The 20,559-nt window shown below is 48.3% G+C and overlaps 7 protein-coding genes and 1 non-coding gene across 10 annotated transcripts; 2 read left to right on the top strand and 6 right to left on the bottom strand.

Moving 5' to 3' along the window:
• Positions 1-3,272: 3,272 nt before the first annotated feature.
• Positions 3,273-4,281, bottom strand: LOC9646429 (protein FEZ). Of its 3 annotated transcripts, XM_024675401.1 has the most exons (3): positions 3,876-4,273; positions 3,502-3,797; positions 3,273-3,434 (listed from the first exon to the last, which is right to left on the bottom strand). In XM_024675401.1, exons 1-3 carry the CDS (start codon positions 4,054-4,056, stop codon positions 3,354-3,356), a joined length of 558 nt encoding a protein of 185 aa, XP_024531169.1. In that variant the 5' UTR covers positions 4,057-4,273; the 3' UTR covers positions 3,273-3,353. The 3 variants fall into 3 exon arrangements, with proteins under 3 accessions (XP_024531169.1, XP_024531167.1, XP_024531170.1); XM_024675399.1 differs by having other exon boundaries at positions 3,502-4,281; XM_024675402.1 differs by having other exon boundaries at positions 3,273-3,381; positions 3,669-4,072.
• On the bottom strand, positions 4,112-6,395 carry LOC9646428 (pentatricopeptide repeat-containing protein At2g35030, mitochondrial). Its single transcript, XM_024675342.1, has 2 exons — positions 4,378-6,395; positions 4,112-4,214 (listed from the first exon to the last, which is right to left on the bottom strand). Exons 1-2 carry the CDS (start codon positions 6,393-6,395, stop codon positions 4,112-4,114), a joined length of 2,121 nt encoding a protein of 706 aa, XP_024531110.1.
• LOC9631995 (thaumatin-like protein 1b) lies at positions 6,388-8,051 on the bottom strand. The gene is made up of 3 exons (XM_002970131.2): positions 7,826-8,051; positions 6,509-7,247; positions 6,388-6,472 (listed from the first exon to the last, which is right to left on the bottom strand). Exons 1-2 carry the CDS (start codon positions 7,893-7,895, stop codon positions 6,523-6,525), a joined length of 795 nt encoding a protein of 264 aa, XP_002970177.1. The 5' UTR covers positions 7,896-8,051; the 3' UTR covers positions 6,388-6,472; positions 6,509-6,522.
• Positions 8,052-8,062: 11 nt separating this feature from the next.
• Positions 8,063-8,134, bottom strand: TRNAM-CAU. The gene has a single exon. It is a non-coding gene; the product is annotated as a tRNA-Met (tRNA).
• Positions 8,135-8,237: 103 nt separating this feature from the next.
• LOC9646427 (FIP1[V]-like protein) lies at positions 8,238-12,356 on the top strand. The gene is made up of 11 exons (XM_024675155.1): positions 8,238-9,073; positions 9,159-9,325; positions 9,379-9,505; positions 9,569-9,637; positions 9,692-9,778; positions 9,830-9,925; positions 9,972-10,195; positions 10,244-11,753; positions 11,807-12,127; positions 12,181-12,243; positions 12,295-12,356. The coding sequence occupies exons 1-9, from the start codon at positions 8,468-8,470 to the stop codon at positions 11,999-12,001; spliced, it is 3,081 nt and encodes a 1,026-aa protein (XP_024530923.1). The 5' UTR covers positions 8,238-8,467; the 3' UTR covers positions 12,002-12,127; positions 12,181-12,243; positions 12,295-12,356.
• A 25-nt stretch (positions 12,357-12,381) lies between these two features.
• Positions 12,382-14,960, bottom strand: LOC9631994 (tryptophan aminotransferase-related protein 1). Its single transcript, XM_024675156.1, has 5 exons — positions 14,417-14,960; positions 14,058-14,361; positions 13,707-13,999; positions 13,268-13,608; positions 12,382-12,756 (listed from the first exon to the last, which is right to left on the bottom strand). The coding sequence occupies exons 1-5, from the start codon at positions 14,782-14,784 to the stop codon at positions 12,530-12,532; spliced, it is 1,533 nt and encodes a 510-aa protein (XP_024530924.1). The 5' UTR covers positions 14,785-14,960; the 3' UTR covers positions 12,382-12,529.
• On the top strand, positions 14,957-17,543 carry LOC9646426. Its single transcript, XM_024675341.1, has 6 exons — positions 14,957-15,076; positions 15,149-15,676; positions 15,759-16,017; positions 16,076-16,246; positions 16,315-16,455; positions 16,521-17,543. The coding sequence occupies exons 1-6, from the start codon at positions 14,957-14,959 to the stop codon at positions 17,207-17,209; spliced, it is 1,908 nt and encodes a 635-aa protein (XP_024531109.1). The 3' UTR covers positions 17,210-17,543.
• Positions 17,321-18,764, bottom strand: LOC9631993 (nudix hydrolase 17, mitochondrial). Its single transcript, XM_024675146.1, has 4 exons — positions 18,163-18,764; positions 18,008-18,091; positions 17,799-17,945; positions 17,321-17,690 (listed from the first exon to the last, which is right to left on the bottom strand). The coding sequence occupies exons 1-4, from the start codon at positions 18,301-18,303 to the stop codon at positions 17,514-17,516; spliced, it is 549 nt and encodes a 182-aa protein (XP_024530914.1). The 5' UTR covers positions 18,304-18,764; the 3' UTR covers positions 17,321-17,513.
• Between the last annotated feature and the right edge of the window lie 1,795 nt (positions 18,765-20,559).

The raw sequence follows: 20,559 nt of genomic DNA, 5'->3' as shown, positions 1-20,559 counted from the left end.
TATTTATAATCTAATAACTATAAAATAAATTATTCTTAGCAATTTTATTTTACTTTACTCTGGGTTGGGTATTAAGTTTCTTAAAATTCTAATATTTTAAATATATTCATATTCCCAAGTAGTACTTTGCATATATTATCTTTATCACTAATATTTATTTACTAATTCTTCTATTCTCACTTTGGGAATATATTAGTATTTTAAATATATGGTCTATGTTGTATAGTATTGTGTGTGTATATAGAGATATCAAAAGGAAATAATTATATAAAATTATTAATTTTTGTACTCATCCAGCATTTGCTGGGCAACATCTTACATGCAAGTGTTAACTAGCATTAACACTCAACTTTTTGCAATAAAAACCCTCTGAAATCAAGAGGGTAAGTTCTACAGTTTAGTGGAGAGTGCTTGCTATAGCAACGGGGCTGACTATTGGTGCCTTTAAGTTATGCATATATGAATCTCTTTTCCTTGATTTAGGGTTTTGTGACTTATAGCACATGCTTTTGCCAATCCCTAGCAATGGCATCTCATATTCATCCCAAATGTACAAATTTCTATATGGTGCCCTTCTTTTCTCACTGCAATTGTGTAAGTAACTAAAGGGAAGGACTCGAGAAATGATCCATAGGGTTCAAATATAGAGAGAAAAAGCCTATGAATAAAAATGCACCCCATTTTCCAATTAGTTAAGGGTTTTGGGATATTTAGGATTAAGCATCCTTAGGTTTACACCACATGTTAATTGATATCTAGTATGCTCTGGCTCGGCTTGACCCAAGGGGTAGGGTGTCAAGAGAGCAGGGCTCTTAAGAGAGCTGTGGCTCTTAACTTCCATTCATGAGGGCGTGAATTTGTAAGGAAGCGTAGTGGATTATAAGACTCAAGACTCTGTTAGTTGGTTAAAGGAATCACACCATATATTAATTGACATATGACAAAGGTCCAGTATGCTTCAGTTGGGCTTGACCCGAGGGGTAAGGTGGCAAGAGTCCAATATGCTTTGGTTAGGCTTGACCCGAGGGGTAGGGTGTCAAGAGAATAGGGCTCTTGGGAGAATTGCGACTCTTAGTTTCCATTCACGAGGGCGTGAACTACAAAGAAGCATAGTGGATTGTAAGCAACCAAAGGAAACGACTTGAGAGACAATACATGAAGTTCAAATATAAAAGGAAAGAGCACATGAATAAGAGTACACCCCCTTTTTCAATTAGTTAAGGGTCTTGGGATATTTAGGGTTAAGTGTCTTTGGGTTTGAGTAGTACTAAACTGAGTGACCTCCTAAAAAGTCTAAATTTAGGAACTTACAAGTTGCTAATCTGCTGCCTGTTTCGGGAATTGAGATGAACTATGATACCACTAGAACTACTATTGTAAATTGATTTTCTTGAAATAAGATTGCATTTTTTCAAACTTTTTGGAGAAAGTCACTAAGATTACAAGTACTTTTTTTCTCTCTTTTTCATTTTTATTTTGTTTTGTTTTGTTTCTTTGGATTCAAGGCAAACTTGCTTCAATAGTATGGTGGTGTAATGCCTTTAGCAACATGTCTAAATCACAAGCAAGCAATCGACAAAGTAAGCTATTCTCCTTTCAATGGAAGTTTTGAGAGTTCTTTTATGTTCTTTAGGTGGTGGCACAAGCTTTAGAGAATGCAAAAGTGAAGGAGTGAGATCTTGTAATAGTAGCTATGGCAATTGGTCCTTAGCTTGAGTTTATGCTTGGATAGTGATATTCTTTATGATTTTTCCTTTGAAAGGATTATGTTGGGCATCACATTAAAGAATTGCTTGGCATGTAGTTTCTCAACCATTAGCATTAGAGGAGTAGGTTACATGTTTCTTATTGTGGCAAATTCATATGGTCATTAGAATGGTAAGTTTTTTACTTTCTTTACTAGGTGAATTCATGAGTGTAAAGAGTGGGCCACAAAGTGTTGGATGCTGGCCAAACTCTAACAGTAGGTTTTGTCATTTGCTATGGTGATGGAAGTGTGGTATCAAAAGATTTTAAGTTATCCAGATAGCAATATATAGTGTTTTTGCTAATCTAACCAATGACAAATTGTACCCATGAGGTGATAAATTATGTATGTCTTTGGTGGCATCACCAGATCAAAATCCAAAACTGCCAAAAATTTGAATTCTATTTAATAGGTTACCTAAGAGAGTGAATATTTATTTTTAAGTGAACATTTTTAATGCATTATTAATAAAAAAATCAACTTTACCTAAACTTATTCTGTTTTTTAAATTATTATAATCTTTGAATATTTTAGGTCACAATTAAATTTTATAATTTAATTTAACAGTATTTGTAAATATAATAAGAAAACTATATTCTAGGATAATCTTATTTTGTAATATATTAGATGGTCTATTTAAATATCACTATAATATATAAAATCCAACACCAAATGATGGTAGATCAAATATGGGTTGACTTAATTTTATGAATATGTAGGATCATGATCAAAGCTTCAAGTGTTAATATAAAAACATTAAACAATTTCAACAATAAGAGTACGTAATATGTTTTTATATCTAGCCTTAGCTATTTACAATCTAACTCATTATCAAGAAAACTAAGATAATGTATGTAGTATTTGATTAAGCAGTAATATTTTAAATTCTTTTTCCTAACTGTAAAGATAGTTTATTAGTACATAATACTATGGAATTACAGTTTCTATAGCATATATATTTACAAAATATTTTGTTAGTAATTATTTTCTTGACTGATCTGGGTAGTAATATATTAATGTAAACTTATTGTTTTATATTCTAAGTAAAAATCATAATTAAGTAATGTCTTGCTAATAAAAATGTGTAATAACTATTTTTATTAATTGATCTCTTCTGTTTGATAAAATCTTAATATAAGTTTATCCCAACTAAAAATATAGTTTACATATAACATATTGTTAATAATAGAAATTTCATTTTTACTTTTTCTTGGTTGGTTATTTTTCCAAATATATTCATATTTATAAATAATAATTTTTATCTAATATTTTGATTAATGAATATTTATTCTTACTTATGCCTAGGAATATATTTTGTTTTAAATATTTATATTATCAAGTTTACAAGAATTAATTTTTATATTCACCCAATTCTTCTTTCAAAGTGGAATACAATATTTGTTTTGTGATATTATTTCAATTTAATTTTGAATATAAAAAAAGTATTTTGCTGGGCAACTGCTAGTTAATTACTGTTATGCTAATAAGCAAATCAGTAATTGTACGCTCAAGATGATAGATAAGATTTGTTTTAATAACCATGGTATTAGTCCTATAATTATTCATAATTTATAAACATAGTAAACATTCACTTGGCATTTCTTCGCTATTCTCCCAGCGCCCGTCGTTTGAGAGGTCCGTGCACTGGCCCAAGCTTTCTAAACACTTTGCATACCGTCCAGCATTCCTGGAGATAGATCAAGCAAGAACAAGCATGAATTAAAACAACCATGATCGAGAGCGCATCACTCTACCTCTGGTCCTCGCGGCTGGAAGATATCCTTGTTGGACAGCTGCGGCATCCGGAACTCGTGCATCATCCAGTCCGTCTTGACAGGCCGGGCCGCTCGTCCCTTGTAGAAAACCAGCGATTTCTTGAGCCCGATACACTTGTGGCCCGGCTTGGCCGAGTGCACGACCCGGTCCGTGCCCGTGGCTTTCCAGAATCCGCCCGAGGTCACCCGGTTTGGCCTGCTGCTGTTGCGATATTTCCGGTCCCGCGGGCAAAAGAAGTAGGACGCTTGCTCTCCACAACCAGTCGATGATGCTCCTGCCGAGACCGAAGAAATCCACAATTGATATCTCGGTGATCGAGAGCTTTCGATCAAGATCCGAGGATGGTCTTTACCTGGGAGCTCCCATGGATCAAACTTGTATATGTCGAGCTGCGTGATCACCTCGATCGCCAGGGGCTTGTGCTCCACCTTGCGGTGCAAGTAGAAAGTGAGGAGCTCCTCGTCGGTGGGATGGAAGCGGAAGCCTGGAAGCATCACGTCTTCATCGCCACCACTCTCCATTTCGAGTGCCATTCATGGACTCTCTCCAGTCAAGTTCTTCTAAGCTGTGCACTCCCAATTTTAAAGACTAGCGAGCGGCAGTCTTTGCAAGTCCACAGGTTGATGCCGCTAAGTCCGCGAAGTCTGGAGTCGACCCACGACTGGAGTTAGTCAAAATCAAAGCCGTGTTTCTGGCGCAGTGCATAGGTCCATTCCTGATTATGGTTTTCGTGACTTTCTGGAAACTCGGGGACCTCACCACAAGCTTTCGGGACCACTGTGATTGGCACGAGCTATAGGACTGCTGCTGTCGCGGAGTATGTGTTTGCAAGCAGAGAAAAGTTTGATCCACACCGGAGTGGTGGAGAAGAGTTTTCTCCGGCCAAGCGTGTTGAAAGCTCCACATTATGGTGTATCCGGCAAGCTCCGAGCAGTGACCGCACGGCCACCGCGTCCCTACCATCATCTTCTGCCAGTTCTTGAGCTGCCAAGGTTCGTCCGGCTCGGCCCAGAGCATCCACCATCGTGGTTACGTGCTGGCTTTCGATGAGAAGTTCCTGGTGATCGCGGGCCATGGCGTGGAAGAGTAGCAAGCTTTGGTCGATCGACCCGGCGTGGCTGCAAGCGTTGAGCAAACTTGAGAAGGAGAGCTGGTCGGGAGAGTGGCCCTCGATGGCCATCTCGTGGAAGAGCTCCATCGCTTGAGCCGCGCAAGCAAAGCCAGAAGTTGATGCGAGCATTGTGTTCCAGGATATGGAAGATCGCTCGGGAGCTCCGAGGAAGATTGACGAGGCCGAGGTGAGATCCCCGGCTTGGGCGTAGGCCGCGAGGATTGTGTTCCAGGAGACCCCGTCTTTGTCGGAGATGGCGTCAAAGAGCTCTCGAGCTTCGTGCGTTTGGCCATTTCTTGCAAAGCTGGCGAGCATTGCGTTGGAACTCACTGTATCCCACTCGGGCATCTCATAAAAAGCTCTCTTTGATCCTTCCAAGTTTGATCCCTGGCAGTGCATCCAGATCAAGTTCGTCCACGAGCTCAAGCTCCACTCGGGCATTCTCGCAAAGATCAGCTGGGCGTTTTCGATCTGACCGCTTCGAGCACAAGATCCCAGGAGAGCGTTCCACGACACGGAATCCACCTCGAGCATCGACGAAAAAACGCTAAAAGCATTGTCAACGAAACCACTCCGGGCATACGAAGAGAGCACGAGATTTCCAGAAAACAAACAATGCTCTGGAAGCATTGCCATGAAGATCATCGCAGCCTCTTCTAATGATCCATTCGCAGCCAAAATTTCTAATAGGATGTTCCAGGACGAGAGGTCTCGAGCAGGCATTGCGTCGAAGAGAGCTCGGCCTGGGGCGATATGCCCGGCACGGGCATAGGCTGCCAGCATGGCGTTCCACGTCACTAGGCCGCGGGCGGGCAATGCATCAAACAGAGACTTGGCTCGGTCCACGTCACCGGACAGCGCTGCAAGCGTGGCTGTCCACGTCACTACGTCGTGCTCGGGCATCCTGTGGAACACGTCCAAAGCGCTTGTGACGTCGCTCACGCGGGCAAACGCGTGGAGCATAGTGTTCCAGGAAATGATATCTTTCTCGGGCATCCTCTGGAAGAATCGTTGCGCTTCTGAGGTTGATCCATGATTTGTGATACCCGCGAGCATGGAGTTGAAAGAAACGAGATCGAACTGAGGCATTTTGCTGTACAACGTAGTCATTGAAAGAAAATGCCCATACTTGTCATATGCCGCTAGCATAGTGTTCCAAGATACATGATCCCTATCTGGCATTTGATCGAACAAGTCCTTCGCACGAAACAAATTTTCAGCTTGTGCGTAAGCATCTATCAGGATATTGTAAGAGCAAGCTGATGATTCTGGCATTGTCTTGAGCAAATCTTCCGCTCGACACAAATGCCCATGCAAGGCATATGCAGTGATCATGGCATTCCACGAGACAGCATTCCTCCTTCCCTTCATTGCCTCGAATACCCTCTCGGCCTCTGCGATCATTCCCCGTTTTCCGAGAAGACTAAGCAATGAATTCCACACGACGATCCCCCTCTCCGGCATCTCCTCGAAAACCCTCCGCGCATCCTCCAGCTTCCCATTCCTCGCATAAGCCGCGAAGAGGATCGTCCAGGAGAAGCGATTCGGGGAGCCCAAGTTGTCGAAGACCGCGCGCGCGGCGCCCAGATCCCCACACTTGCCATACATCTCGATGAGCAGATTCGCGAGGTACCGGTCACCATTCCACCGCCTGCTGCCGGCGATGTCGGCGTGGATCCGCGAGCCAGCGGCGTGATCGCGTGCATCGCCGCAGAGCTGGATCGCGGACGCGAGATCTCGCTGCTGCCAAGCATTGCTCATTCACATTTTCATTTGAAACTTCACTTTGGCGCGGGAAAACATCAATTTGGGGCAAATTCAAAATCTAGGGTTCTTCATCTCTCTCTCTCTCTCTCTCTCTCTCTCTCTCTCTCTCTCTCTCTCTCGTTTAGGCGTCCTCTTCCTCGCGGCGCCCCAGCGTGATGATCCCATCCTCGGCATTCCCGGATGGGCAGAATGTGATGGTGTAATCCGTCCCGGACGGGCAGCGGAAGCTGCTGTTCTCGCGATCGTACTTGTAAGTGATGGCGCTAGGGCACGAGTCCTTGAAGCGCGCGGCGTACTCGTTGTTGGGGCAGTGCTCGTTGTCATACTGGTTGCGGCAGCAAAACCGATCCTCGGCAGGGAAGGCGAGGCAGGCGCTCTTGCAGGCCATGACATAGCCGTCGGCGTTGCGCACGGCGAGCTCGGGCGGGCAGTGGACGTTGATATCGGCACGGCAGCCGGCTGTGGAGCAGCCGGGGTGGCTGGGCGACACGCGGATGGGCAGATTGTAGCCATCCACGAGCGTCACGTCGTAGTTGTCCACATTGTTGTTGTGGAGCGAGTACTCGACGAGGGTGGTCGGGGTGGCGCCGGGGGTGTTGCAGGAGATGGTGCGATTGCAATCGCCTGTGTCGCAGCCGCGGGGATAGTAGCCATCTAGATCGCAGCCGGTGCGCCCCCAGAATCGTCCGGCCCAGTTGTTCAAGGCGTAGACGTCGTAGGATTGCCAGGGGTTGAGCTTGATGCCGCCGGGGCCGAGCTGGGGCTTGCCGGCGTTGGAGAGCCACGCCGGCCAGATCGTGAAGGGGCAGGCGTTGTAGAGGCGGATGGTGGTGGCGTCGATCCCTCCTGGAACAAAGCAGAAGAAGATCTTCATCAGCTCTACAAAGCTTGAGGCTCTCAATCAACAAGGCTTGCACGACCAAGAAGACCAGATCAATCAATAGAGAACAAAGCAGAAAAAGATCTCCATCAGCTCTCCTCGAGGAATGGAGGACTTTCACGGCCAACCAGATCAATCAAGTTAACGAACAAAGCAGAAAAAGATCTCGACCAGCTCAAGCTCCTCGAGGAATGGAGAACACTCGGTCAACAGGCATGACCAAGAAGATCAAGTTAGCGAACAAAGCAGAAGATCTCGATCAGCTCAAGCTCCTCGAGGGATGAAAGAAGATCAGATCAATCAAGTTAGCCGCTCAGCTCAAGCTTCTCGAGGCATGGAGAGCTCTCGATCAACAGGCACGACCAAGACGAAGATCATAGCGAACAAAGCAGAAGATCTTGATCAGCGCAAGCTCCTCGGAAATCCTCGATCAACACGCACGACCAAGAAGAAGATCAGATCAATCAAGCAAGCACCGAAAAAGTTCTAGACTCTCAATCAACAACCACGACCAAGAAGATCAATCAACCAAAAGTTAGCGAACCTGCTGAGGCGATGGCAAGAACCAAGTAGACCACCAGCTTGGCCGTGTTCCTGGAGCTAAGTTCCGCCATAGCTCCTTGAGTTTCCTTGGAGAGCGATCGTGTGGAGCTTTTAACTGCAAGAGCTGTTCCTTGTTTCCAGTGGAAGCTAGCTACGTTACTTTGGCACACTGTGGCACATGAACTAAAGTGGCCAGAGCTTCCGGCCCAAGCAAAATAAAAAGGAGATTCTCTAGTGATATCGGAGCCAGGTTTCGATCCTGGGACCTGTGGGTTATGGGCCCACCACGCTTCCGCTGCGCCACTCCGATTGATTGTTATTTAACTCCGTTTGCTTTTTTTGTTCGAATTCATACCAACATGAAATTTATCCCGAATATTCTTGAACATTTTTTTATCCGGAGTACGGAAATGTGTCACGGATTTTAGGGCTTGCGGCAGCGGCGATAAGGCGATGGCGCTGTGAAGAACAAGCTGCCAGCTTCTCCTCCTCAGGTTTTGGCATTCTAGATTCGCCGCATAGGGCTGCCGCCGCAGGAGAGCGCTCGATTTTTCATCTCCCAATCCAACAGGCTGTGCATATTTCGGGGCTTTCTCGGATGTGAGATTCGCGGCGCTAGCGGCTGAGCGTGCACGGGCAAGCTATGGAGGATTTAGAACCGAGTGCGGCGTCGCTGGAAGAAAGCATCAAGAGGGTTGTGTGCATTGAGGACCGGGCTCTCGATCGCTCGTTTGTGGTCACGGAGGTGATGTATTCCGGCGTCCAGGAGGCTGTCAAGGACTGCGAGACCAGCGGCAAAGCCTCGGAGATCAGAGTCATTGACGTGGTGAGTGGGAGAACTCCTCAAGCGGAGAACTTGGAGCCGGGCAGCGACGCTTCAAAGGTCAAGGTCATTGACAGTGAAACATCGCTGGAGAGTGACGAGGTAGCTCCTCAAGCCGAGAACTTTGGACCTCCTCAAGCCGAGAACTTGGGACCAGCTGCTACTTCGGAGGGGTCGGACGAGCAGCTCAAGGTTGTGGATGGGCAGGAGCCGCAGCCGCAGGACGATGGAGATCCAGTGTCCGATGACAGTGATAGCGAGGATGATCTACAGCTCATTGTGAACGACGAAGATATCTTCTACCCTCATGGAGTCGAGGGGGCCGAAGATGCCGAACCCGAGGAAGTCTTCGCGGTCGGGGGCGAGGAGCATTACGAAGAGGTGGACTGGGCAGCGGAAATGCGTTTCCGTCATTCCCAATTCAAGGTAAACTTTTTCCTTCTTCCATTCTTTCTTTCTCGTTCTCTTGTACGCTTCCCCAAGTCGTACTGACGTGTGCTTTGATTTGTAGTACGTGAGACCAGGATCGGGACCCGCTACCACGTCTCCTGGGGTGCCTGACCCTCAAACACCGGGAGCGACGGCGATTGCGCCGATCCCGTTTGCCGGCTACGGCTTGGGGATGTGGGACTTCCACACTTTCCAGCCTGCATACGAGTTTGTTCTTCCACCATCAAAGTAAGCTCGGGTTTTTCATGCGATTCTTGTAAGTTTCAGGGTGGTGCTTACAGGACGGTCTTTGATATTGACATCGATCAGTTTGAAGAGAAACCCTGGGAGTACGAAGGGACAGACATAACGGACTACTTCAACTTTGGTTTCACTGAAGACACCTGGAAGCAGTACTGTGAGGAGTTTGTAAGTAATGCGAGTTGTTTATGGATGTGTGTCCAGTTTATATAACTTGGATAACCATTTCAGGCCAGGGCCAAAGCCGAGGCATCTAAAAAGAGCAAGATGCGTGGTCTTGATAACGGCCATTCGCAGCAGGTATGAATTCTCTTTGAGCATATCAATAGTTATTAAATCTTTCGTTCATCTCAGGGCTGGAACTATGATAATGCGAGATACAATGATACGCCGGAGCCTCAAAGAGGACGTGCTCAAGGACAACGGGGAATGAGAAATCATGTGCGTAGGATTTACGGAGTCGTTTGCTTTTTATAACCAGCCTTGTTTCAGTCTGGTAGAGCAATCCAGGTAGAAGAAGGTGGAAACGAACGGCGATCTTCCGAATTACGACGGCAAAGGCTTCGTGATTCCGAATCTGGAATACAGGTTTGACTGTAAAATTATCTGGTCCAACTCGTTTTTCCTTTTTTAGATCGACGAGGGAAGATACGAAAACAGTCACGGGGAATTCAGGCGCAAACAAAGAAATGACGATTTGCCTAGACGGAAAGGATTTCACCGAGAAAGTCAATCCGCGGAACAATCAATGCTTTGCTCTTCACCTTTGAGCGGAAGGCTTGGTGGTCGCACGCCCCCCGGTCCTCGGACAAATCTCGGTGGGATTTATTCAGGCGGGATCATTTCTACGTCTACCAGGTATGCAGTTGTTATTAATGCTCATCATATTATTTTCTGTGTTCATAGTGGACGATCAACGTTTAGTTCCCGATCGTCGCCTGGTGGGGTTCAAGGTTCCGTTGAAAACGGGTTTCGTACATTGTCCAAGCGTCTAAGCGAAGAAGAGGAGACACCAGTTAGGAGGTCACCACCGAGGTTCGAAAGAGCTTCTGCTTCAGCTCCGCAGAGAAGGCTTGGTGAAATGGTGGCAGAGAAACCTCAGAGAAGGCTCAGTGATGTTGGGACAGAGAAACCACCGAGAAGGCTCAGTGACCTGATGACAGAGAAGCCACCAAGAAGGGTCAGTGAACTGATGACGGAGAAACCACCGAGAAGGCTTAGTGAACTGGTCACAGAGAAAGCAGAAAGAAGATCCAGTGAACTGGTGACGGAGAAAGCTGAAAGAAGGCCCAGTGAACTGGTGACGGAGAAAGCACAGAGAAGGCCTAGTGAACTGGTGGCGGAGAGGAGGCCCAGTGAACTGGCGAGGGAGAAACCACAGAGAAGGCTTGGTGAACAAGTGGAGAAACGACCAATTTCTCTGGTTAGAAGAGTTACTCAACTGGTAAATGAAACAAAATCGCCTCAAGAAAAGAAGTTGGTTTCAACAATGGAGCCTGCAAGGAGGACCATACGGCTAAATGCAGAGAGAAGAAGCCAGCTGATATCGGAAAGGACAGCCGACAGAGTAGAGAGGAGATCGGAAGTGACTGTAGAGAGGCGACAAGTATCTTTGAGAGCTGCGGACATCGAGTTTGAGCAAGATGATGAAGAAGAGCAACCGGCAAGGGATTCAAATGAGAGGATTGGCCAGTCCCGGCAGCTTACGAGAGCTCCGTCGCTTTCGAAGTCGGAGGATAGACCAAAGTTCAAGCAACAGGATAGCGGTGCCAAGGATGACTTGAGGATGAAAGTCCTTGAGAAGGTCTCCGCTAGATGGAAGCTCCATCTTCGCATGGATGATGCTCATGCAAGGAGGAAGAGGGAAAATCTTAGCAAACCAGATCAGAAGGACAACGAAGAAGGAGCTGGCGGGTATCATAATAGTACCATCCGTGACACACAGACGGCGTACGCTTCAGAAGAATTAGAAGACGACAACAGGAGAGAGAGAAAAGAAGAAAGAAAGCGAAGACACAAGGACAGGAAGGAAAGGCGGAGACTAAAGTCTGAAGATGAAGATGCAAGGGATTGCGATGATTATTATCAGGAAGTGGACGAACGCTGGCAAATGGAAGATGCAGACTTTACTGGGCATGAATGCAGAGATGATCGTAAGAGAAAACGGAGGAGATATGACGATGTGTTAGGGGTGGAGGAAGACGAGGTGAGTGACCTCTCTGAAAGACGGTCGCAGAGGTACTCCGACTCGAGGTATAGGAGAAGGGATTATAATGACGATGGAGCTGACGGTTGGGAAATGGAAGAAGGAGAATGTGAAGAAGATGTGTACGTCGAAGATGTAGAATGTGAGGACGACAGATGGGAAGATGATGGCTACACGTACAAGCGGAAGAGACGAAGATACAATGACGAGGTAATCGTGTTACTGTGTTATAGATTTCTTATGCGACCCTGTTGCTTTTACAGTTGTTTGAGATGGACCGTGACTATGAGACTGATAATCCTGGGGACGAGCGAGACTATTCGTATGACGAGTTTCCATCTGGTCAAGCAGACGATTTAGTTTATAAGAGGCAGGAAAACCCGCGCCACCGGGAAACTGATCGCTGGACCGGGACTCTCGATGATAGCTGTGACGAGTATGACGACTATGACAACTGATTTAAACGACTTTGTCGTCGCGGGTTTGTTCGTCGGCGTCTGACAAGGTACGTGAGAAGAATGTATTTTGTATTTCAGATGGCCCGTTTTCCGAAGCAGAAAAGGTTGATCGGCACACTAGAAGAGGTGTTGTTTACTTGTCTCCGTTTGACATGTTATCGATGAATAAACTTCTGCAGGTATTTGACTGAGCGTTTGGAAGCAAAAGCGGAGTTCTCTTTTCCTCCGGGCGGAACACGACGGTATGCATGTCCCTCTAGTTTGCTGGCATATGACACGTTTTCTTGTGGCAGCATGTTCTCGGAAGAATGTAGTGGACATTGAAATTAAGCAATAAAAAAGCTTTTGAGTTGAAGAGCTCGTATCTTGTACCGCACACAAAATCAACGTGATTCTTGGTTCAGAGAATCGGATTCTCACTCGAACAGACCGTGACATTCCTGACAGCAGGAGTTACTCTTGCAAAAATGCAGCAGATGAATCTGCTGCAGCCTACTGCTCTACAACTCGGGTAACTCTTCCTTTCACTTATAACATCTGTTCTTGGTATGATGCTGCTGTAGATGCCAGGGACGCAGCTGCCATATCAGACAGCCTTGCGATGAACGTTTCGAAGTTGCCCTCCCTGTCCAACATGCTGATTCTCACGTAGTCTGGCCCAACTCCAAACTGCACACCGCTCCTACTGAGTACGCCTCCCAGCTTGAGCACTTCCTTGCAATCACTATCCCTGTTGCACTTGAGCCACGCGAATGCTGCAACAATCAACAAGTGAGTGATAGATAATTTCCTTATCTGTAATGCGGCTGAGTGGTATTCCATGCCTTACGCATGAATGCCAGTATTAATGTTTTTTTTCCCATGAAATTGATGGCAGGTTGATGGTGAGAGGAGGTATGGGGAGAGTACCGCGTCCAGATCAGGTGGTTGGTAGTGCACAACAAAAACAATGGAAATGCAGCCCCCAAAAGTCGTCTCTAACACCAAACTACAACAGCAGCCAATCGACTCGAGATAAAGCGCTCGCTACTCCGGAAAAGCCAACTCGCAGGTGGATACTAGACAAGTGGAGGACCGGGATCTAATGAGCGGCTGAAGCACATCATGCGCCGAATCATTCGAGTTGGGGGAACTGCCGAAGTGGAACAGGCAATGATGCAAGTGCAAGTGTGATGGAATTTGATATCTGCTGCCACCAGACGGGGTGACGGACTAAAGCTAAAGCAGAGGTGGCTAGAGGTACAAAGGAGCAGTAGAGGTTCATACCTGGATGAGGCGATGTGACTTGGCCGAAGAAGGCGCAGAAAGCTGGGGAGAATTCTGGCAGGCTGAACCTGTCACTGACTTTCACGGCCTGCTGCAAGAGATCCCATCTCCTGCTCATCTCCGAGTAGCCAAAGTGGAACAGTCGGCCCGACTTGACGCAGTGGTCCTGGCACTCACTTTCATATGGCCGGGAAGTAACAGCGGTGGGGTTGTAGCCTCTGACAATGGATTTGAGGATCTGTGCGGCACGTAGCTGAGAATCGTGGGACACTCCAATGGTGTTGAGCTCGATAAACTTCGCCATGTTTTGAGCCACTTGAGCGTCCTTGACAATGGCCCATCTGGAAGGAATGAAGAAAAGGAGATAAAGTCGGTCCAAGGAAGAAGCAACAGGAGGAGGAGGAAAGGGGAATGATTCCCGCAGCAAAATCTCGCATACCCGATTCGACTGCCTGCATGTCCAGTGCACTTGGAGACAGTGAACAGCATCATGTCGTGCTCCGCAGCAGCAGTGATGGGGGTGTAGTGAGGCCAGTAGTAAGCGAGATCGTAGATAACAGGACCGCTGCCTTGCACCACGGCATGCTTCATGGAGCCGTCGGGATTATTTGGAGAAGTCACCAGTTCTATGTACGAAGAGGAGGAGGAGGAGTCTGCGAGATGGAAGTTTGCAGCGTCGCCGGCCCACTTATGGATACCAGACTTGAGGTAGTCCGTGAGCACAGGATACGACTGCAAAAAAGAAGAAAAAAAGCAAACTTTGGAGATGAACCGAGCTGAGCTTCTTTACCGAGTAGTAGGGAACGGCCGAGACGACACTGGCCGGTTGAGCTCCATCTCTGGGCGAGACAGCATATAATGCAGCTTGGAAGAGCTGGGTGGATCCAGTGCCGACGACGATGAATCGGCCATCGGTGACCGCGTTTCCAACGAGCGAGTGCAGCTGCCGGATTTCATTCTCGAGCTCCTGCTCCACGAACCAGAGGAAGTGCTTCCGGCTCGCAAAGTAGCTCATTTGCTCCCAGCCGAGGATCACAGTGGTGCAGCTGTCTCCATTGGCGCGCCAGTACGCCTCGAACATGGTCGGATCGCCACTGCGAGGGGTAAGAACAGAGCAAAGAGAGTGAAAAAAAGTCGAGCTAGACTTACTGATCCAGATTGACAGGAAGATGCTGCTGCTGCTGCTGCTCGGACGAGGAGGACGACGAGGACAAGGACGACTTGTTGGTGATGGAATCATGGGCGGAGGAAATCTGGGAGGGGGGACAGGACTGCGGCGAGAAAGCGTTGAGGTAGCACGACGACTTTGCGGCATTTTTTCGCTCCAGCGGCTTGAAATCTATGGCGAAGAAGACGAGCAGCAGAAGATTGAGGCCGAGCGACGCGAGCAGGAGGTGGTGGTGCGGCTGGTGGTGATTTTGGTGGTGGTGGTGGTGGTGGACTCCATTGGCGGCGGTGGTGGTAGTGGTGGTGGTGGCAGCGGTGGCGGAGATCGTTTGGTCGCCGCCGTCTTGCATTGCCGCGCAGGGAAATGGGGGAAAAAGGATGGAGGAGGGGCTTCAAGACATTCCAACACAGATTTCCACACAAAGATCCTTAAAAACACATGCACACACATGCAGCGCAAATCATCCTTGCATGTATGATAAAATTTTGGGCGAAAAAAATAAAACTTTGGCCGATGTATGAATGATTGCTTGCATCACCATTGGCCATGTCACACCACTTCCCACACCGCGTGACGTGGCCGTTTTTAATTCGTGCGGGGTCCCCATGGACTATAGTTGTCCTGTGGTCCAAGGGGCTCGGGTATGTTCTAAAGGATATTCTTTTCCGGGGAGATCCTGGGATATTCAGTCTTCAACGGTCATGAGAGGCTAGGGTTCTTCGTATTTTTCTCCTCTGGGCGAGCGATCTTGGGTTGGGTTCTTCCAGATCTTGGGTTCGGTTCTTCCAGATCTCTCCTCTGCCGGCTCTGTGATCGGATGTGTCTGCTCTCGGATGGCAATCACAGTAGGGATTCGAGTAGAGCATCTCGCGGTTGCTAATGTGTACCCTGGCGCTGTGGCTCCGCTTGGCGATCGCTCCAAGCTGATCCTGGCGCCCAATCTGCTCTACAATGGCAGCGTGAGGAGCACACTGAAGGAGTTTGTGAGGGACAATCTCTTTTTTGGAGAGGAGCAGCAGCAGCTTGTGGCGCCGCTCTTCACGAGGCTGAGTGAGAGTATGCCAGTGGAGGAGGTTTACAAGAGGTACGCTTGCCAGGCTGATAGAGACGAGTGTGAGCTCTTTGTGGACGAAGAGAGTCTCACATTCTTTGGGAGAGAGGCTGGGAAGACTGTCGATCTTCCGGACGATGCCAAGCTCCACGAGTACAACATTCTCGACAAATCCATCGTTGAGCTCCGGGTATGTTCGTCTTTCTCCTTTTCCTTGGTTTTTGGAAATTGGTTCTTCGCTGACTTTGGCCGAAAAAATAACCATATTCCAGAAAGCTCCCCAGCTTCTTTCGGGAAGAGGTGGTCGCTTGTTCGTGGAGACCAAGGATGGGATTCTGCCTTTGCAAGGCATCTGTGGTGATACGCGCGTGTCAGCTCTCAAGGATGCCATAGAAAAGCACACGGGCATTCTAAAGTCACGGCAACTTCTGTCCTCCATCGGCTGTGTCATGCACGATGAGTTTTGCATCAAGGATTTCGATGGTGTTCATGCAATCTACGAGGATAGCATTGTGGACTTGACTGTATCAGGTATGTTGTACTCTCGTCTTCCTTTTTCTCGTCCTGCTAAGCTTTGTCATTCATTCAGGGGATACGAACAACGAGCAAGCACACAGGCGTATGCTCGTTACTGTCAATGTGCTGGGACACGAGGAGTTTCGCTTGATCGTCCAAGGCCGGGACCGCGTGCAAGATGTGACGAACATTGTTGAAGCTCGTACGGGGATTCCGCAATGGCAACAGCGCATCAGTTTCTCAGGTTGCTTTCTAGTTCGCTTTGTGTGCTGTTGTCCTCACGCCTGTGCTTTCTATATTCCGTTGTTCCAGGCAACACTTTGCAGGACAAGAAAACGCTGGCAGAATACTTCGTTTGCCCTCAGTCTACTCTACAGGTTGCTGCTTTCAAAAGTCCCTTGAAGTCGTCTTTCAAGGCTGGAAAGCTTTTTCACGCAGCCTCGGAGAACAGGGGTAAGTGCCAAACTGGACTTGATCCAAGTTTTTGTCGGCTAACTCCACTCTTGTTCGTGTGATAGACGACGATCCCAGCTACACTCCAGCAGCAAGGAAGCTGAAGATGGTGCGTACTTGCAAAGGAGTTGTGGCTGGAACTATAACCATTCCAGTGCTAACATCAGACACGGTCGGAGACCTGCGGAGGAAAGTGAAGCGCTCGCTCAGGCCGCTGGAGGAAACCAACTTCTCGATTGGAACTCCTCCCAGGAACAGCAGTGCCAGCGTGAACTGTTTGACTGGACCGAGTCCTTTGAAGCCACGGCCTGCAAACAGCGCTCACAAACTTCCGCCGCCACCACTAGCTGACACACCCGAGAGGTTTGAGACACCCCGTGCTCGTCTTCCTGCGTCCCCTCAGACTCCACAGAGCTGCTACGTGACGCCACCAATGTCACGGTCCAAATCCCGCAGCGCCGCTGCTGGGGCTGGCACGATGGAATCGCCGGCTCGAGGAAGCAAGTCAGGTGCTCGTCGTTTGCTCAAGTTTGGCGGAGGAGGAGGCTCACCTCAACAACACCACCAACAACGCAGGTGTAGTAACCAGGTGGTGGCCACCGACGAGAACAATGGTAGCTCCGTGGAGGACAAGATCAACAAGGCCCTCGTCCACATCGTGAGCAGCACCGGGGTGGTGGAGAGCGCTGCCGCTACTGACCAGAAAAAGGGAATGGGAGCTTGGCTCAAGCAGATAAGAGCTGCTTTGCGCTGAGCGACGAGAACGTATCAGTCACTCTAAAGCCAACTTACTACGACTACTACTACTACTAAACCAACAATCCAATCAACGAAACCAATCATCGGAACTAAAGTCAACTTCCACTTCGAGGTAACAAAGTTCTTCCATTCTTTCTTTTAGAGACTTGCTTGATTCTACCAGGACTGCCGCTGGGATCTTGGAACGCAACGAGAGAACGAGAAGAGCACCGAGACAGACAAGCAACAGGACCATTTGTGTCAATGTTGGTGGGTTCTTTCTTTCGGCCATGGTGGTTACTGTACAAGTCTTCGGCTGGTTAAAGTCTACACCTGACACTCGCGTTAAAGGAGAGAGTGTGGCGCGGCTCGTTCGGTGAAGCTTCGGCGATGAGGGAGCTGCTTGTCTGCTTCTGGATGAAAATTCCCAGAGCCTCGCGCATCCAATTGTGGTGGCACCGCTCCAGCGTTATCTTCTCGACCTCGTTGAGATCAATCTGGGTGAACAGAGAGTGGTGGTGGTAAGTAAAAGCTATGGAGTCGTTTTCGTCTTCTCTTCTCCACAGAGAGAGAGAGAGAGGAAGAGAGATCTGGATTGCGCTTACCCATACTCTCCCTCGGTGTTGCTCCGGCCATGTATCCAGCTCTTGGGTCACCTCGAGGAGGAACATGTGAACTTCGCAAGCGCCGTCTGGGTTGGTCTCCCATTGCTGGTGGCTTCTCTTGTGGAAGATCCAAACGCCCAGCTCATCCTGCGCGACGAATTCGATCCCAATTAGACACCAGCAATCGATCTCTTCTTCTCGTCGCTTACCCGGACGTGGCCATGAACTCCAGCCTCCTCTTGTGCTTCGCGAATTGCAGCGTCTTGTACGCTCTCGTCGACTTCCCATCCTCCCTGTAGAAGCGAGGGATTGGATCGAGTTAGCGGGGAGGAAAATCGCCAAGAAGAGAGAGGGATCCACTTGCCTTGGGGAAGACGATGTTGTGACCATTTTGCGATCTCACCATGAGAATCTCAACCGTGTCACTGTCCTTTTCCCTCCGGTAGGGAATGCATCCAGCCACCATCCTCTGCCCTTGTGCATTGTAGCGATTCTCGGCACCCATGGCGAATCACGTCGACCGATCTAAGAAACTTCGATCGTTTGGAAGTCGTTCGATCTCTAACGGTGTGTGATAGACCCCTCGCTCGCGCTCTTCGCGGCCCAAATTTCCTCTCTGCGAGTGGAGAGAAGGAAAGAGGAGCGCTGGTTTTTAAGGATGCGAGCAAGCAACTAGATCGTGACCGAGTCTGGTGGCGCGACGAGCTCGGCAGGGAGGAAATTGGGGAGGAAGGGCGGCGAATGCGCTTGAGGAAGGGCGCGAGAAGCCGCGCGATTCACACGTTGTCTATGAGGATGGAGCAGCGGAGACGCGGAAAAACACGGCCTTGCAGCCTTCTGGATTCCAATCTGTCAAAACGGGTAGAGAAAATGGGAGAAGAAGTCCAGCGAGCGAACGAAGAAAATCTTTCACGGGGAAGAAGAAAGTAGCGAAGACCAAAGGGCGAGCGATACCTAAATCCCAACGCTCCAGCGCGTGGATTTAAATACCGGGAGAGGAGAGATCTCTTCCTCCCTTATTGGAAAACACCGACCAACGAGGGGGGAATCTCGAGGCGAATATTCGTGGCACTGTGGAGCATATTCTCCTCCGGCTTGCAGGGGATATTCCCCGCGTCAAGTTGGCGGACAATGGGGGGGCCCGGTGTATCATGTTGTGGGATCATTTGACTCGGCCAAATCTCTTCTGGGTGTGTGAATTATTTTGCTGGGCGCTATGATTTCCAGTGTCTGGAAACCCGGAACAAAGCTCGCGAATTCGGTCTTTGGCTAGCAAACATGATCGATTCGTGTCCTGATTTGGCGCTCCTTTTTTTTTTTTTCGCTTTGTCCTCCACCGCGAGTGGCGGGACGCGCAAGGAGCAGTGCGAGATCACAATTGTGCGTTGTCCATGGCTGGATGGATCCATCTCTTTTGTGGGCTTTGTTTGGAGCGCTCGTCATAAGGATCCAATTCGAATCCCAATCTCATCGAATCAGACACACCATGATCAGGCCCGAAACACATATCCAGACAAGAAGCTCCTCTCGGAAACCGTACAAAAACTAATCCTCTTCTGCGAAGCGCGCCAGAGCCGGGTCGCTTCGCTCTACAGTGTGTGGCCAGACGTGTCCGGTCGCCCGTGATCTGTTGATCGGGATGCTTTTTAGCGCCTTGTGTTGACCCCACTGTTTGGAGCTTTGTCTCCTCTGCCGGACTCGCAACTCTTTGCGCGCTGTAGCAGTCAAGCCAAATTATTTGTTTCGCTCTCTCTTGCAGGCTCTCCAATTGCTGAGATGACAGCAACCCGAGGTTTTTGGATCTGTGCATCGTCGATGCGCTAGAACCCCCTCTTGGCGCGCCGTAAAGATCAGCTTTGTGCCCACCACTCGCTCGAAAGGCTCTCGTCAAATTGCAGTGCCGAGCACGTTTTTGTTACTTTCTTCCTCTCTTTCGATCCTCTTTTCCTCATGGCACAAATCAGGAGGGCCTCCACGGAGTGCTCACCGAGTGATGCCGTGTTTCCCTCAGTGGTATGATCATGGTTTTGTTCTTTGGGGACCTCACCGCAAATTCCGATTCGAACAGCTCCGTGGTAAACGATTGCGCGCTATGAATTGTAGCATTTAGAGTTGCACTGTTTGGGCATCTAGGGGCTGCAAGTCTGTCCACTAAACCCTTCTGGAAGATGGGGCTTAACTTTGTTTTCCCGCGAAACGATGAAGAAAGCAAAGCCTCTGGGCGTGATCGCATGATCCATGGCCCAAGAAACGACGAACTCTATCCTTTTTAAAAGTGCAGTTTCATCGGGTGGAAGGTGCGCGGCCCTTGCCTTCTTGAAGATAAACTTCGTCGAATTAATTAGTGAAACCGAGCTTAAGTCAGCAAAGAACTGTCAGCAATACTTCTTTGGGCCGTCATCAAGCTCAAAATGGGTGGCGAATTATATGTTTGCTCCAAATGCTGACAAAAAAACGAAGGATTTTGCCGGTGACCTATGAAGAAACAGTTCATACGTCGATGATGAAAGCAAAAGCCATTAAGAAACGACAAACCCTATCCTTTTTAAAAGCGCAGTTTATCGAGTGTATAAGATGGAAGGTGCGAGGCCATTGCCTTCTGGAAGATAGGCTTCCTCGAATTAATTAGTGAGAATGATCTTTAAGTCAGCAAAGCACTTCATAACAGGGTTTAGGCCATCAAAATGGTGGCGAATTATATGTTTGCTCCAAATGCCGACAATGGGCATCTGGTGCGTGACAAACAAACGAAGGACGAAGG

Source organism: Selaginella moellendorffii, unplaced genomic scaffold, assembly GCF_000143415.4.
Source record: "Selaginella moellendorffii unplaced genomic scaffold, v1.0 SELMOscaffold_14, whole genome shotgun sequence".
In the NCBI taxonomy this organism is placed as follows: domain Eukaryota; kingdom Viridiplantae; phylum Streptophyta; class Lycopodiopsida; order Selaginellales; family Selaginellaceae; genus Selaginella; species Selaginella moellendorffii.
This window is presented reverse-complemented; position numbering and strand designations above follow the sequence as displayed.